At 45.7% G+C, this 18,343-nt stretch overlaps 1 protein-coding gene across 1 annotated transcript; it reads left to right on the forward strand.

Moving 5' to 3' along the window:
* Positions 1-7,507: 7,507 nt before the first annotated feature.
* On the forward strand, positions 7,508-9,263 carry LOC123161111 (aspartic proteinase nepenthesin-1-like). The gene has a single exon (XM_044578961.1). The coding sequence runs from the start codon at positions 7,640-7,642 to the stop codon at positions 8,696-8,698; it is 1,059 nt and encodes a 352-aa protein (XP_044434896.1). The 5' UTR covers positions 7,508-7,639; the 3' UTR covers positions 8,699-9,263.
* Positions 9,264-18,343: the final 9,080 nt, after the last annotated feature.

Here is an 18,343-nt window from a genome sequence, read left to right on the forward strand (position 1 = left end):
AAACCCCAAAGTTATTCCATATGAGTCCACCATACCTTCCTATATGCGGTACCTACTTGCCGTTCCATGTAAACTTGTATGTGCCAAACTCCAAACCTTCAAATGAAATTCTGATTTGTATGCTCGAACAACTCATGTATAAACTAGGGTTGTCTGTATCTTCCATGCTAGGCGAGTTATTCTCAAGAGGAGTGGACTCTGCTCCTCACTCATGAGAAAATGGCTGGTCACCGGGATGCCCAGTCCCATGCTCAAATCAAATCAAAATAATTGCAAACAAACTCCCCCAGGATTGTTGTTAGTTGGAGGCACCCGTTGTTTCGGGCAAGCCATGGATTGATGATTGTTGGTGGTGGGGGAGTATAAACTTTACCATTCTGTTGGGAACCGCCTATAATGTGTGTAGCATGGAAGATATCGAGATCTCTTGGTTGTTATGTTGACAATGAAAGTATGCTGCTCAGAATATTATTTATCTCTGTTTCAAAACTCGAGCTCTGGCACCTCTACAAATCCTTGCTTCCCTCCGTGAAGGGCCTATCTATTTACTTTGATGTTGAGCCATCATCCTCTTATTAAAAAGCACCAGTTGGGGAGCACCGCTGTCATTTGCATGCATTACTATTAATTTATATTGAGTATGACTATGACTGGAACTCTTTTACCATGAATTACAATGTCTAGTCAGTCCTTGATCTTCAGGGGTGCTCTGCATTTATGTTTTGCGGTCTCAGAAAGGGCTAGCGAGATACCATCTTGTTAATCATATTATGATTGTTTTGAGAAAGTGTTGTCATCCGAGTTTTATTATTATTACTCGCTACTTGATTATGCTATTGATATGAGTAAACATGAGACCTAAGTGTTATTGTGAATATGGTTAGTTCATAATCTTTGTTGAAAACTTGAGTGCTGGCTTTACATATTTACAACAACAACAGCAAACAGAGTTTGTAAAAGTTTTTCTTTATCACTTTCAGTTTGTCAACTGAATTGCTTGAGGACAAGCAAAGGTTTAAGCTTGGGGGAGTTGATACGTCTCCACGTATCTACTTTTCCAAACACTGTTTCCCTTTTTTTGGACTCTAACTTGCATGATTTGAATAGAACTAACCCGGACTGGCACTGTTTTCAGAAGAATTGCCATGGTGTTACTTTGTGCAGAAATAAAAGTTCTCAGAATGACCTGAAACTCCACGGAGATTATTTTTGGAATTAATAAAAAATACTGGCGAAAGAATCAAGACCAGGGGCCCACACCCTATCCATGAGGGTGGAGGCGCGCCCCCTGCCTCGTGGGCCCCCTGGAGCTCCACCGACCTCAACTCCAACTCCATATATTCATGTTTGGGGAGAAAAAATATCAAGGAGAAGGATTCATCGCGTTTTACAATACGGAGCCGCCTCCAAGCCCTAATCTCTCTCGGGAGGGCTGATTTAGAGTCCGTTCGGGGCTCCGGAGAGGGGAATCCGTCGCCGTCGTCATCATCAACCATCCTCCATCACCAATTTCATGATACTCACCGCCGTGCGTGAGTAATTCCATCGTAGGCTTGCTGGACGGTGATGGATTGGATGAGATTTACCATGTAATCAAGTTAGTTTTCAAAGGGTTTGATCCCTAGTATCCATTATGTTCTGAGATTGATGTTTCTATGACTTTGCTATGCTTAATGCTTGTCACTAGGGCCGGAGTGCCATGATTTCAGATCTGAACCTATTATGTTTTCATGAATATATGTGAGTTCTTGATCCTATCTTGCAAGTCAATAGTCACCTACTATGTGTTATGATCCAGTAACCCCGAAGTGACAATAATCGGGACCACTACCGGTGATGACCGTAGTTTGAGGAGTTCATGTATTCACCAAGTGTTAATGCTTTGGTATGATACTCTATTAAAAGGAGGCCTTAATATCCCTTCGTTTCCAATAGGACCCCGCTGCCACGGGAGGGTAGGACAAAAGATTTCATGCAAGTTCTTTTCCATAAGCACATATGACTATATTCAGAATTTATGCCTACATTATATTGATGAACTAGAGCTAGTTCTGTGTCACCCTATGTTATAACTATGGCATGAGGAATCGCATCCGACATAATTATCCATCACTAATCCAATGCCTACGAGCTTTTCACATATTGATCTTTGCTTAGTTACTTCACCGTTGCCACTGTTACAATTACTAAAACTGCTACTGTTACCTTTTCCACTTTTACCATACTTCCATACTACTTTGCTACTAAATACATTGCTGCAGATATTAAGTTGTCCAGGTGTGGTTGAATTGACAACTCAACTGCTAATGCTTGAGAATATTCTTTGGCTCCCCTTGTGTCGAATCAATGAATTTGGGTTGAATACTCTACCCTCGAAAACTGTTGCGGTCCCATATACTTGTGGGTTGTCACTTGAGAGCACTGTTGTCATGCTGATGCATTGTGTATAGCTAATGTTGGGTTCATCATGACTGGATCTTTTCTACCATGAATTACAATGTATAGTCGCTGCTTGAACTTTGGTAGTGCTCTGCATTTATGTTTTGCGGTCTTAAAAAGGGCTAGCGAGATACCACTATTGTCATATTATATCATGGTTGTTTTGACAATGTGTTGCTATTTAAGGTATCTTATTATTACTCTCTAGTTGTTTATGTCATTGATATGAGTTAATACATTTTTTAAGAGTTATTATCGACATGGTTAGTCATAATTCTTGCTGAAAACCTGGGTGATGTTTAAGCTTATTTATGAAACAAGAGCAAAAGCGTTCATAAAAGTTTTTCTTTCTCACTTTCAGTTTATCAACTGAATTGCTTAAGGACAAGCACAGGTTTCAGCTTGGGGGAGTTGATATGTCTCCAATGTATCTACTTTTCCTAACGCTCTTCCTCTTGTTTTGGACTCTAATTTGCATGATTTGAATGAAACTAACCCCAGACTGACGTTGTTTTTAGCAGAACTGCCATGGTGTTGTTTTTGTGCAGAAATAAAAGTTCTCGGAATGGAATGAAACTTTGTGAGGAATTTTTATATCAAATAAGAGAATTTCTGGAGCCGGGACGTACCCGAGGGGGGCACCTGGGTGGGCACAGCCCACCAGGACGCGCCAGCCCCCCCCAGGCGCGCCCTGGTGGGTGCTGCCCACCTGGTGGTCCCGCTGACCCTCAAACCGACACTATAAAATCCCATATTTTCAGAAAAAAAAATCAAGGAGAAAGAATTATTGCGTTTGATGAGACGAAGCCGCCGCCGTCTCCTGTTCTTCATCGGGAGGCCACATCTGGAGTCCGTTTGGGGCTCCGGAGAGGGGGATCTTCGATCTTCGTCATCACCAACACATCTCCATCGCCAATTCCTTGATGCTCCCCACTGGGAGTGAGTAATTCCATCATAGCCTCGCTGGTCGGTGAGGAGTTGGATAAGATTCATGATGTAATCGAGTTAGTTTTTGTTAGGGCTTGATCCCTAGTATCCACTATGTTCTGAGATTGATGTTGCTATGACTTTATCATGCTTAATGCTTGTCACTTTGGGCCCGGGTGCCATGATTTTAGATCTGGACCGTTTATGTTATCACCATTATATTCATGTTCTAGATCCGATCTTGCAAGTTATAGTCACCTACTACGTGTTATGATCCGGCAACTATTTATCGTGTGTTAATGCTTTGTTCCGGTTCTCTATTAAAATGAGGCATTAATATCCCTTAGTTTCCAATAGGACCCTGCTGCCACGGGAGAGTAGGACAAAAGATGTCATGCAAGTTCTTTTCATAAGCACGTATGACTATTTACGGAATACATGCCTACATTATATTTATGAACTGGAGCTAGTGATGTATCGCCCTAGGTTATGACTGTTTCATGATGAATATCATCCAATGAGTCACCGATCCAATGCCTACGAATTTATCTTATACTGTTCTTGCTAAGTTACTATTGTTGCTAATGATACTGTTACTGCTACAATATCACTGCTATTACTGTTACTTTTACCGTAACTACTGCTGCTAACATCAAAACTATCATACTATTGTGCTACTAATCACTTTGTTGCAGATAATTAATCTCCAGGTGTGGTTGAATTGACAACTCAGCTGCTAATACCTTCAAATATTCTTTGGCTTCCCTTGTGTCGAATCTATAAATTTGGGTTGAATACTCTACCCTTGAAAACTGTTGCGATCCCCTATACTTGTGGGTTATCATCGCTATACGAGAAACCCTAGGGAGGAAGGAAAGTGCATGCGGCGGCTCGCGAACCGAGGTATCTACATGCAACGACGGAGCGAGCGACGTAACGGGTTCAGCAGCTTGGGTCTCCAAATGAGCCATATACCTAGTTTCATCAGAGCCCACGACTGCAGAAACAACCGATAGCCCTTCCTGGCCCAATAGCAAGTTCAAAAGATCCCTTCTGGCTGCTCGAACCTCATCGACCGCAGGAGCCACCGGCGGTGGTGGTACCAACGACCGCCCCTTCTTCCCCTTCTCCCTCTTAGTGACCAGAGTCCAAGACTCCGATAAAATGTCGGAAAAGGTCCTCGGCGAAAGGCTGACCTTAGGGATCGGTCCGATCCATGGTTTCACACGCGACGGCGGCGATCTTCTGCAGCCGATCTTCTTCTCGAGCTCGCTCTTCCGAAGATGAACAGGGCGCTCAGAAGATATATATTACCTCCGACGGTTTCGACACCGCCCCCGTAGACGCCACCGTCTTGCATTCCTCCTCCGAGAGAACCACCACATCGTCTTCGTCGTCCTCATCAACATCTGCCAGTACCGAACCTGCCTCCAATCCATGGATCTGGCTTCACGTCATCGGAATCCGCCGACAAATCGACGAGATCAATCGGATCCATGGTATCGCAAACAATCTGCACACAATGAACCATAACAACATCATATACGTCAATACGTAAGCACAAACCTACCGAGATCCGGACGTCGTTCGCCAGGTAATCGCCGGCAAGGATATCGTTCTCCTGATCCCGCACTGTCATCCAGCACGATTGAAGATTATGGTGAAGATTTCATTCGAGCCAATCCCTGGACCCACGAATGTCGACAAATTGAACCCTCCACCGCTCCGGATCTGCCCCAGCCAAACACGCCCCATCTTGAGTGAGCACACCCAAGGTGGTGGATCCACCTAGATCCACAAACGCCGACCTCATCAGCCCCGCCGTTGGCCCCGGCGGCGGCATTGAGGAGGGCGGCGGCTCAGGTGGTGGTGGCTCGGACGCAGCCTCTTCGCCCATCAGGTTGATGCGTGCGTTTTTAGCGTCTTGTGTCTTCCTTTTAGCATATCACCAGATATGTTCTCCGTGTCTTACGACCTGCAAAGTTTCAGTAGTATCCTGCATTTTACATAGGAGTACTAGCCAATCAAGAAGCCGCCAATATCAAGAATCAGCATCCAACTATGAGGATTCCAAAGGTAGGAGAAGATGGCAAAGGCACCGTCAATGGTACTATGGTAGTGACCCCGCACAGGGCACAAAAGTTATTGCCTGCAGCTAGCTAGGCTATACTGTCAGTGGACGATCACATAAGAGAATGTGTGACTTTCATGTTTGCTCGGCGTGCGGTGAGTACGCCGGTGCTCGTCCATCTCACGATGCTGTTGTTGTCGTGCTACTTTGTCAAAGTGTGTCGTGCCGAACGCATTACCGTAGCGCTTTTCCTTCTGCCTCCTTTCCTAACAAAAGCTTGGGGTTCCTCCGCCTCTCGCCGGCGTCGCCGCCGGTCCGCCTCGTCTTCGGTGGTCTTAGAATTATGGCGGCGCGGTGGATCCCGATCTTTACCGGCGGGAGGGCTTCGTTTTTATATGTTTTCTCGAGTTTTGTTAGGATTTGTGTCCTGCTAAGAAAGACGAGACGCAGCAGCTTCCTGTAGATGGAATAAAATTCTCCCCCTAGCCCCCGTCTCGGTGGTGTGTCTAGCATCATCGGTGGATGTGTGGAGGCGACTCCGGGGGATCTATCCATGATGGATTTGCTCGGATTTGGTTGTACTTCGTCTATGTTTGTGTGTCTTCAAGTTGGATCCTTCCGATCTACTCTACTCTTTCTCGGCGGCGGTTGTTGTTCTGCTGCGGTGCTTTTATTGAGCCTTAGCACGATGACTTCCTAACTGTCTACTACAATAAGTTTTGCCTGATTCTGGCGACGGAGAGCAATGACGGTGACGCGTCTTCGACTCGGTTCAGTGTTTGTTGTCGTCGCTAGGTGGTCTACGGATCTGGATGTAATTTTTATTAATTTTAGTTTTTGTTATACGGTCATAATTAAAGATGAATAGATTGAAAGTCTTCTCAAAAAAAATGTGTCGTGCCAATTTTCGTGATACCGTTGCAGTCTTCTCAGCGGAAAAGAGGCACTAGCTGGTGGGGAACGAGATGTTTTCATATGGCCATCTCCTTTCAACGTGTTTGGTTACATTTTTAGTGGTGCCTAGTCCAGTGAAGCCCGTCTCAATGGAGCCTGTTTAAGGATAGACATGTTGTGAGCTGTATTTTGCATGTTATTTGGTAGGCTGCATCAAGCTCAACTGCATCCTTCTTGTAGTGTAACTTACACTAGGCCGAGCTTGCATCTGGAAAAACAGTCAATTTGAGCGTTCCCCATGGGGCTGGCTAAGAGCGCTTTAAGTTTCGTGCGAGCCAGTTTTTGCGTGCAGACCAGGCAACCAAACAACTATGTATTTAGCCCGCCAGAGTCTGGTTGCGCTTGATGTAACCTACCAAACGCGTCATTTTGAACGTGATGCTCTGCCATCGTTCTACCCGCTTGTCTCTTGGTTTCCTAAGTACGGTGCATCTTATTTCTACTGTAGATGTTATGTCAGTTGATTGAACCTAGCCACACCCTATTACGCCTTTTCTTGTTAATGTAGAAATTTCTTAGTAGTTTCTAACTAATATTCACTTTGTCCCATAATATAAGAGTGTTTTTGACACTGCTTTGTATTTTAGTAATAGGTAGATTGGTTGATTGATCTGCTAATACTAACTGATAGTTCCGCTATACATACATTAAGCAAAGAAATAGCACATATCTCAAAAAATGGTATACTCCCTCCGTTTGAAAATAAGTGTCTTTAATTTAATACAAATTTAGTATAAAGTATCAGCAACATTTATTTTGGGATAGAGAGAGTATGAAATAATCAACGGTGTCGAGCGTAGGTGCCGGTGGACGGTCGAGAGCAACATTTTCCGATTTCGGCTGATGGATAGCGACTTTGAGTGCGCTGCATGACTTAGCAGCCATGAGCATATGTTGTTTCGCCAAAAAAAAAAAAAACATAAGCATATGTTCGACGTAGACGTACCACTTGCTCGCGTCGTTGGTTGGAGTCTTGTCAAATGTATGCATGCATCCAGAGATCTTCTAAAAACTCATATACAGTGCTGCTGGAAGCATAGACGAGACCGGCACCAAGATTTGGAGCCATAGGGGTGATGCTTGTGTGCGATGCGAGAACCCACGGCTGCTGGCCCGCGTGTGTAGGGCTATTGTCAAGGCACCCGTAAAACTTCCAACTCAGCAGCACGAGCGAGGAATCTTTGGAGGACTATAAACCCACGTCTGCTAACCAAGTAGAGTAGGTGCTAGCACTTCAAACACAACAGCATGAAGGTCTTGTCAGTGTCGCAGCTCTTTCCCTGTGTTCTCTTCCTCACCATCTTGTTCGCTTGGCCGGCCACCGAGTCGGCGACCAGCCCCGTGACCATGCGCGCCGACCTTACCCACGCGGACAGCGGCCGCGGCTTCACCAGGCGCGAGCTTCTCAGCCGGATGGCCGCCCGGTCAAAGGCCCGCGTGGCCAGCCTGCACTCCTCCGCCTCTCCCGGCGCGGTGACCGCGCCGGTGGCCCGAGGCACCGTCGGCAGAGACGACATCAGTTCCGAGTACCTCATCCACGTCAGCATCGGCACGCCGCGCCCGCAGCGCGTGGCACTGGAGCTGGACACCGGCAGCGACCTTATCTGGACGCAGTGCGCTTGCGTGGACTGCTTCGACCAGCCGTTCCCGGTTCTCAACACCTCCGCCTCCCGCACCCTCCGTGATGTCTCGTGCTCAGACCCTCTCTGCACGCGGGGCGGCCTCCCGCTCTCTCGGTGCGCCGTCAAAGACAACTTCTGCTCGTACGCCTACTACTACGGCGACGGATCCGTCACAATGGGTAAGATCGTCGAGGACACTTTCACATTCAAGGCGCCCCACAACAAGTGCGGCACGGTCGCCACCGTGTCGAACCTCCACTTTGGCTGTGGCATGGACAACAAAGGCACCTTCATATCGAACGAGTCTGGCATCGCCGGCTTCGGCCGCGGCCCGATGTCTCTGCCGTCGCAGCTCAAGGTGCACAGATTCTTCCACTGCTTGACAACCATTGTAGAGTCCGGGACCAGCCCGGTGTTCCTGGGCACGCCTGACAACCTCGAAGCGCACGTCACGGGGCCCATCCAGTCCACCCCGTTCGTCCCAAACATTGGGAGTGCGCTCAGCTCGTTCTACTACCTTTCACTCAAAGGCATCACCGTCGGCAAGACGCGCCTGCCGTTCGACGCGTCGGCGTTCGCGCTCAAGCGCGATGGCTCCGGGGGGACAATCATCGACTCGGGCACGAGCATCACGATCTTACAGCGGGCCATGTTCCGAAGCCTCCGGCAGGCGTTCGTGTCGTAGGTGCCGCTACCCATCGCTAACGGCTCCACCGACGCCGACAGCATGCTGTGCTTCGACGTCGCCCCGAAGAAGAAGGTGCCTGCCGTGCCGAACCTAGTCGTCCACCTGGAGGGCGCGGACTGGGACCTGCCTCGGGAGAACTACGTGCTGGATATCGACGACGACGACGGCACAGGCGGCGGGCTGTGCGTGGTGATCTATTCGGCGGGCGAGAGCGACTGGACGATTATAGGCAACTTCCAGCAACAGAACATGCATATTGTCTACGACCTGGAGAGGAACAACATGGTCTTCGCGCCCGCGCGCTGCGACAAGTTGTGACTGAACGCGCACTTTCATGCGTGCATGTATGCTTCAGCGCCCGTGTACTGTGTACAGTTCTACTACATACGTACTGGTTCTAAGTAAAAAGAGTGTCGTGGTTTTGTCACAGGCGACTAAAATTTAACATCCCGCCCTCTCTGTATAGTGGTTTTGCACGGTTTTGGATTTCGTTTTGGAGATTTTACCGGGCCGGGGCGAAATGGGCGAAATTCGTCTTTTCGGATTTTTTTTCGGAAAGTTTCGGACGAAAATTACAAACTAAATTTCAAATTTTGAACAAAATTTGACCATAACTTCAAAATAAACCTGAACAAAATATCTTTATTTGTCCAGTATTAGCCATACAACAAAATCTAGTACTGGAATCTATGCATGAACCTCATATGGCCAGGCTCCATTGCTGTCGTCGACATGGTTGCCCCGTGCACAGGGCAAACCACGGCCAGGACCTTCACCCTCCATGAATGGGAAAGAGAAGAACGCTGGGCGGAGGAGTTCTTGAGGAGGAGGAGGAGGCTGGGAGGACGTGGAGCGCTCGAGGAGGAGGAGGTTGGGAGGAGGCGGCGCTGCCTCGCCTCCATGGGTCGGCTGCAGCCGCCGCACATGAGTGGAGATGGGGAAAACGAAATTTAGTGTTAGGGAAGGCTCGCTGGCAGTTTATACGCTACTGGGAGACGTCTGTGGGCTATTTTGGACCTTGGGCTGGGCTGAAACATCATAAATGGGCGAATTTTTTGACCGGTTTGCCCAATTACCGGGCCCAAACGGGATGGACGAATTTCGGACGGATTTCGTTTTTTTCGGACGAAATTCCTATCACCCAGGTGTAGTTATCCTTATGTGAGTTTTGTATATTGTATGTAGTATCTATCAAACTAAGAGTACGTACGTATTGTATGCAATATATAAGAATCCTTAGATAATATAGTAGTATATACCACTATCTAAAAATAAGTGTCAACCTTAGTACAACTTTGCGAATCAATTTGTGGTTGAATGGTTAGAGGGACTGTGGTATCTCCATCCCACCAGGGTTCAAATCCTGGTGCTCGCATTTATTTCTGGATTTATTTCAGGATTTCCGATGATATGCCGGCTCAGTCTTTCGGAGGTGCTCATAGGGGTAGGGTGTGCGTGTGCGCGTTCACAGGGGTGAGTATATGCACGTGTATATGAGCGCTTGCGTGTGTACTGTGTTATCAAACTTAGTACAACTTTGTATTAAAGTTCGTATAAAGTTGAGACACTTGTTTTGAGACCGAGGGAGTACTTCTTAGGTAATATGTACCATATTTTGATTATACTTTTTTTAATACAAATATGTATTTCACAAACATAACAAAAACTATGAGCTTACATGCAACTTTTTTGTGCAACTTGCATTGAAATATCTTAGATATAATATAAAATAATATAAACATACTTAGAATGATAAAATAGTATGTACTATCACATGATAGTATATGGGACATGAGCGTAACTATCCCGGATGGTAGTATATACCACATGAGGGTTTCTACGTACCAGCGGTAAGAAAATGGCTACGTACGCACCAGTGCCCTCGTGTCATATTTTGTAGTGCTAAGTTGTTACCAGGCCGAACAAATGTTCTCAGGCCACGAAAACTATTGTAGTATCAAAGTAAAGGAGACAAAAAAAAGACACAAATAATTCTTTTAGATCTATTGCAATGTGGGAGACCCACTTATATACATGTTGAAGGGTATGTTGGGGAGACATCTCTTCCCCAACAGACACCTCCCGCCCGGGAGGCATCCCTCCCATACAATTGATCACATGTTTTTATTTCTCAACACTCCCCCTTGATCAATTCGTCATATGTATATTGCAAACTGTAAACTCCTCCAGAAACCCTGTGGGGAAAATTAAGGAAAAACCTTATACTAATATGCCATCAAAAACTTCTTTAAAACCCAGTGGAAAAAAATATAAGGAGAAACCAATATGGCATATATCCGCACTTGTATTTATATTGTCTCATTAAAAACCTCATATGAGAAACGATCATGGAAAACTCATAAAGAGAAAAGGAGTACAATATGAGTGATTTGAGGATCACCAACGGGTTATAACTTGGGATTTTACTCCCCCTGAACTTTGCAAACCTCAAGAATATATCTCATACCAATTTCACGAACCTAGTTCTAGAATATAAACATCGATAGAGATATTGTGAATATCACAATAATCTGTTTGCATATTATCCTCTTACATTTCTGTAATTCACAAGGATAAATATATTCCATAATCAATACAAGTGACATTATCTTGGTAGATAATGATAATCTCCACGTGATTTCACATGTGGCCAATCATTCTATAAAGTCATCCACATTTTCTGATGCTTCAAATAAAATAGAATGATCACTGGAAGGACTCGTTCATAGTCTATTCTGAATACTTCCTTCAAAATACTCTTCCAGCAAACCCAGTCTTTGATATGGCATTATGAGATCAGATAATTAGCCACTATCAATATATCAACCCATGGTTCCATCTTGATTTTCCGAATGAAATTGATCGAGACCCTTTGTGCCCTGGATATATCCCACGATATTCCTTACACAAACCTTATACCTTTCAGGGAATTGCACTCTCAATAAATTGCCAAAAACTATAGTGGCAGGCCTGACATATTTTGCAAGATATATGAGTGATTCGATGGTACTTAGATACGGCAATTCATGCTCCTCTATCACTTCACCATCTCCCCTATGTCTCAAGGATCTTTATCCTATATTAGGTATAATATGACCATATGTGTCTTTGATATAATATATCCATATCGAATTTCTCTAATACTTTCGGATATATGGAGATTGATATCTTAGGGGGATATGCTCAAATCATAAATTTAGCATAATTTGGTTTAACCCAAATATCCGTCTTAACATGATTGTGCGTACTTCATGTCTTATATAGACTTTGATGATAAGATCATCGACACCACAAATTAAGGTGATGTAAAATCCAATCCAGGATTTCTTCATGAATACACGTCAACAATCATTAGTATGAGAGTAATCCTTATCAAGGAATAACTCACTTAGTCGGTCGCACCACACTATTCTCCGACTACTTCAAGTCATAGAAGGACTTCAGAAGTTCCACACATGCATGTTGCGATTTACCTTTGGAGTCAGAATATTAAGCCATTTAATGACTTCAATATATATATATATATATATATATATATATATATATTGACCCATGGGAGTATGTAGACATTACATACATCAACCGTATGGATCTAAACTGCCATTAACATTCAGTATCGAAACATAATTCCACTCGTACCAAGAAGGTATGCTACATCGTAACCGACGTCGGGTCTCTGCGAAAAACCCTTGTGCTACAAACCTCGCTTTCTCACCACCTCATTTATTTTTGTTTTCAAACAAAAATTCACTTCTCTTCCCTCTGGAAGATACTTATGAAGAGCATGTTTTACAATGGTAAATACCTCTCTTTGATGAGCGAGTGTCACCCTTCCTTAATTGCTTCCATTCATTTGAACCAATATAAGTGCAACAACATTCTCCATGGATTTGGTTCAGGGCCCAAAAGAATTCTAGCAATTCTCGAGAAGAATTTTATATCGACATATGTAGACTTTCTCATATACGATTCTCATGAATCAATATCATTGTGGAATTCTTATTACGCCTCTTAACTCCTTGCGACACTACAAAAAAAACACATCCGTGACATTTTGGGCCGAACGGATTTTTTTTGTCATACTTATGACACTTCTATGACGATAATTGTGACAAAACCTGGTATCATCATAGATGTGGTGGGCTCCTACTTCTATGACAAAAAAATCATGACAGAAAATGGGCTTTTCATCCTGGGAGGGCCGGAGACGCAGCTGCATGACATTCTTTTGGCCGTCCATGACGGGAAAAAACCGTAGTAGAAGCGAGGGCGAGGAAAATATCGGGGTGTTCCCGGTTACGGTGGGTGCTCGGGGCCGAGCGATGCACGGAGGTTTGCATGTTTCTCTCGTACACGCACGCACGTGGGTGCGAGGCGATGGGCTCTAACTGAAGCCGAGCGAATGCACTGCAGGCTACGCGTTACTGAACCCGAGTGATCGATCGATGGCTGTTAACTGAACCCGATCGAGTGATTCCTTCGCTACTGCTGCTAACTGGAGCCGATTGATGCTGCCTTTGGATGAACAGTGAGTGTTGCAGGGAGGTTTGGATGAATAGTTCCCGGTGGGGGTGGATGAACAGGACCCCGTGGTGTTGCCTCTGGATGAACAGGACCCCAATCGATCGAGCCGGTTGGGGCTGGATGAACAGGACCACGTGGAGGGCTGGATGAACAGGACGACCCCGTGGGGGGCTGGATGAACAGTAGAAGGTGGAGGGGTGGATGAACAGTAGAAGGTGGAGGGGTGGTTGAATAGGAGCCCATGGAGAGGGCTGGTTGAACAGTAGCTGGTGGAGTAGCATGCGGTGGAGGCTGGATGAACAGGAGCCCATGGATGAACAGTCACAGGTGGAGGCTGGAGGAGGTCGACGGTGGATGAACAGTAGCCCGTGAAGGTTGGAGGAGGTCGACGGTGAAGATGAAAAGTATCCCGTGGAGTCCCATTTTGTGGTATACCACACCCCTCCCGATGAACAGGACCTCCGTTTCAACCGTAGTGCTCCAACACAAGTCCGTTTCATCTGTTTTGCGGTATGCCACACCCCTCCCGATCAACAGGACCCCGTTTCGACCGTAGGAGGTCCAACACAAGTCCATTTCCTCTGTTTTGCGGTATGCCAGACCCCTCCTGATGAACAGGATCCCGTTTCTAACATGGCCGGTCAAACACAAGGTCGTTTCCTCCGTTCTGCGGTACGCCAGGCCTCGTTTCCATCGGTTGTTCCGTCCAAGCCCTCCCGATGAACACGACGACGCATTCTGTTCTGACGCAGCCGGTTGGCTCCCCATGAACACGACGACGATGATGTTTCTCTGTTCTAACCCAGCCATGTACATGAGCCCTGGCCGTACGCATGCACGAGTAGGCGTTCGAGACCCCGCCCGTATGTACGTACGTGGCCGTATTTTCTTTCTAGCACCCTGGCCGCTGTACGTACGTGTACATGCTACGTGCGCGCCTCTACTACGACACGTGCGCGCCTCTACATCGACCAGTATGTACATACACGTTCGCAACCAGAATGACAACGCTACTTACGCTTCGACCAGGTGGGTCCCGACTGTCAGGCACTTCCTTGCGTGCGAAGATGTAGCTGGTGGGTCCCAGCAGTCAGGGGGCGACTTTTTTTGCCCGTAATATGGACGCACTTCCTTGCGTGCGAATATGTAGCTGGTAGGTCCCAGCAGTCAGGTGGGAACGTTTTTCTTACGAAATATGGTGGCCCGTCCGGTGGGTCCCTGCTGTCAGGTGGAGGAATCATTATTTTTCCGCGTAATAAGGAGGCACTTCCTTGCTGCAACCGTGGACCCAGCTGTCAGCCTCTCCACGTACAGTCCACGTCCGATGGAAGTCGTTCCTTGACCACGTTGACCATGCCGCGCCGAGAGCACCAGGGCGGTGGACGACGGAGAGGCCTAGGAAGGGGACGACGTGAAGCCGGGGAAGACGCGACAGTGGAAGCCCACGCGAAGAGGAGTACGAGGGTTCACTGGTTCGGCTGCGGTGTGAGGCTGCCGTCGCAGCAGGGCCTGGCCAGCGGTGGGAGTAGTAGGGTGCGGTGAGGCCTCCACGGCAGCACAGCCGGCCACGGGAGGCAGGAGCAGGTGGCACGACCGGCGCTGCTTTAGGCGGCTGGAGCAAGAAGACCAGAGGTTGAAGAAGCACTACGGCCGTTGGATGAACATCGTACGGTAACTGGAGCTAGAATTGTTCATATTGACTAAGTTGACAAAGCCCTTCATCCCGTCAACTTAGGAGGCCCACAATTTAGCATCCCACTATGCTGGGTCCCAGCTAGCAGGGGGAGTATTCATTTTTTATGCGTAATAAGGAGGCACTTCCTTGCGTGCGAAGATATAGCTGGTGGGTCCGACCTGTCAGTGGGGGGAATGTTTTTTTCCTGAAATACAGAGGCCCTTCTGGTGGGTCCCAGATGTCAGCTCGAGGAATCATTATTTTGCGCGTAATAATGAGGCATTTCCTTGTGTGCGGCCATGGATCCAGCTGTCAGCCTCTCCACGTACAGTCCATGTCCGATGGAAGTCGTTCCATGACTACGTTGACCATGCCGCGCCGAGAGCACCAGGGAGGTGGATGACGGCGAAGCCTAGGAAGGGGACGACACGGAGACAGGGAAGACGCAGAGCCAAGGAAGACGCGGCAGTGGATGCCCACGCGGAGAGGAGTACCAGGGTTCACTGGTTCGGCTGCGGTGTGAGGCTGCCGTCGCCGCAGGGCCTGGCTAGCGGTGGGAGTAGTAGGGGGCGGTGAGGCCTCAACGGCAGCACAACCGGCCACTAGAGGCAGGAGCAGGCGGTCTCGCCAGTGCTGGTTTGGGTGGCTGGTGCAAGAAGAGCAGCGATTGAAGAAGCAGCATGACCATTCGATTCAAATCTAGCGGTTACTGCTGCTAGAATCATTTGTTGACGAAGTTGACAAGCCCTACGTACGCGTCAACTTAGTAGGCCCACAGGTCAGCCTCCCAACCGGTGCGCCCCAGATGTCAGTGGGAGGAATCATTTTTTCGCGTAATAAGGAGGTAGTTGATTGTGTGCGGCCAGGCCAGCGGAGGGAGTAGGATGGGCCGAGGAGCCTGCACGACATCACAGCGGGCCACAAGAGGAGGGAGCAGGCAGTTCCGCCGGCGCTAGTTTAGGCGGCTGGAGCAGGAAGATCAAAGATTGAAGAAGCACATCAGCCGTTGGATGGACATCCAACAGTCACTGCTGCTAGAATCGTGTGTTGACTGAAAAAGCCTTGCGTAAACAAGTCAGCCTCAAAATCTGTGGCGTGTACAACCCATTTGCTATTATTTTTATAATCTTTACTCATTTTCTAATTCATATGGAATTTATTGCAACCCGTTTTCCATTTTTAGAATTGCTGCCCATTTTCTGGTCAGTACCAGGGTTAAAAAATAACTAAATATGTGCGAAATTTTGAAAATTCGCAATATTTTGCTGGGGAACAAAATATTCTTAATCCAAAAATTAGTAGTTGTACTAAAACAAATTTAAAAATAAATTAGTACTATGTCATGTTAAATCCAATGAAATACTACAAAATATCAGTGAAGAACAAAAAAAAAAGAAACTATTATCCCATTTGCTATAATTTTTTTGGAATTTTCAATCCCTTTGATATTACTTTTAACAGACACTGACCATACTCTTTGGCTAGGCCGGAATGCATCCCTCCTTGTCTTGAAAGATTTGCAGCCCAGTAAGTCGGAGAAAACAAATAGGCCTAGGTTGGGTATTCTTCAAAAAGAAATATTGGGCTACCTATTTTCCCAAAGGAAAAACTGATGGGCTGGTCATGTTGTTAGATGGGCCACCGAGACCGCACAACCCAGTTTATAGCCTGCTCCTCCGAATTACTACTCAAAAAAAAGTTGTGCAATACTGTCGTTAATTGACTATACGTTGAAAATGATGTGGGTCCCAGATATCAGTAGGGTGGATTAGAGTAAAAAATGAGGGGTGCATCTGAGTAGTAAAAGAGGTGCTTGCTTGTGTTCGGGAGTGGACCTAGTGAGTCTGTACTGTCATGCTCACAACTACAGTTCTCTCCCGATTCACTATGGTGACGGGGACCGTTTCGAAAGAAAACTATGTTGATAGGGCCGGACAGCAGCGTCGCGGCGAGCACACCAAGGCGGACGATAAAGTGTTGTCGCCAATGTGTTGGGCTGGGTTGGACGTTCTTATTGAAAAATAAAAATGGACCGGAACTATATACAACATTGACTACGATTTGCATGGGTCCGCTGGTTGCAGGAAGAAATTGCTGGGAGAAAGAAGACTGGTCGCTATCTTTGCCTAAGAATAATATCGACTGAATGTAATGACACTATCATAGGAAATAATATCCTCCTGTTAAATCCCCGATACTAGCCATAGATGCATCAAAATAAGCAAACAACACACGAAAAACAGAATCTGTCAAAAACAGAACAGTCTGTAGCAATCTGTAACTTTCGAATACTTCTAGAACTCTAAAAATCCTACCAAAATAGGAAGGCCTGGGAAATTTGTCTATTGATATACTGCAAAAAGAATCAATGCAAAAGCACGTTTCTGTGATTTATTAGATTTTTTCTCATGAGCGCAAAACTTTCTGTTTTTCAGCAGAATCAAATTAACTATCACCGTAGGTTATCCTATAGGTTCTACTTGGCACAAACACTAATTAAAACATAAAACCACATATAACAGAAGCTAGATGAATTATTTATTACTAAACATAAGCAAAAAGCAAGGAACAAAAATAAAAGTCATGGAAACCTAGCACATCACATAAAGTTTTCGGAATCGTGGAAACACTAGCACCCAAATCACATAAAGCATAGCGTTCATGATCTTTAATTTTAACTTTAATAGTAGGTTCCCACTCATCATAAAGTTTTCTAGGTATAGAAACTTCCAATTCAAGTTTTTCCTCATAAGATTGCATCAAAGCATCAACAATATGTTTGGTAAAAGCTTTATTTTGACTATAAGCATGTGGAGAATTCAACACGGATTGCAACAAGGAAATACAATCTATTAAAGAACAACTATCATAATTAAATTCCTAGAAATCCATAATAGTGGGTTCATTGCTATGTAAAGTTTTGACCTCTTCAATTCCACTTTTACCAAATTTAGCATCAAAATCTAAAAACTCTGAATCATTGGGACGCCTTTTAACTAAAGTTGACTCATCTCCAGTCCCATCATTATCAAGATTCATATTGAAAAACAAAGATTTAATAGGGGACACATCAATAACTTTTAGATCTTCATCATTATTTTCATGGAAACTAGAAGAACACGCTCTTACAAAGCAATCTTTCTTAGCACACATCCTAGTTCTTTCCTTGCACTCATCAATGAAATTTCTCATGGCTTTGAGAGACTCATTGATATCATGCTTAGGTAGAATAGATCTAAGTTTCAAAGAATCAACATCAAGAGAGAGTCTATCAACGTTCCTAGCCAATTCATCAACTTTAAGCAATTTTTCTTCAAGCAAAGCATTGAAATTCTTTTGACAGATCATAAATTCTTTAACACTATTCTCAAAATCAGAGGGCATCTTTTAAAATTTCCACAAGAGTTGTTGTAGAAATTACCATAATTATTAGAGGAGTTACT

This window comes from Triticum aestivum, chromosome 7B (genome assembly GCF_018294505.1).
Source record: "Triticum aestivum cultivar Chinese Spring chromosome 7B, IWGSC CS RefSeq v2.1, whole genome shotgun sequence".
Lineage (NCBI taxonomy): Eukaryota > Viridiplantae > Streptophyta > Magnoliopsida > Poales > Poaceae > Triticum > Triticum aestivum.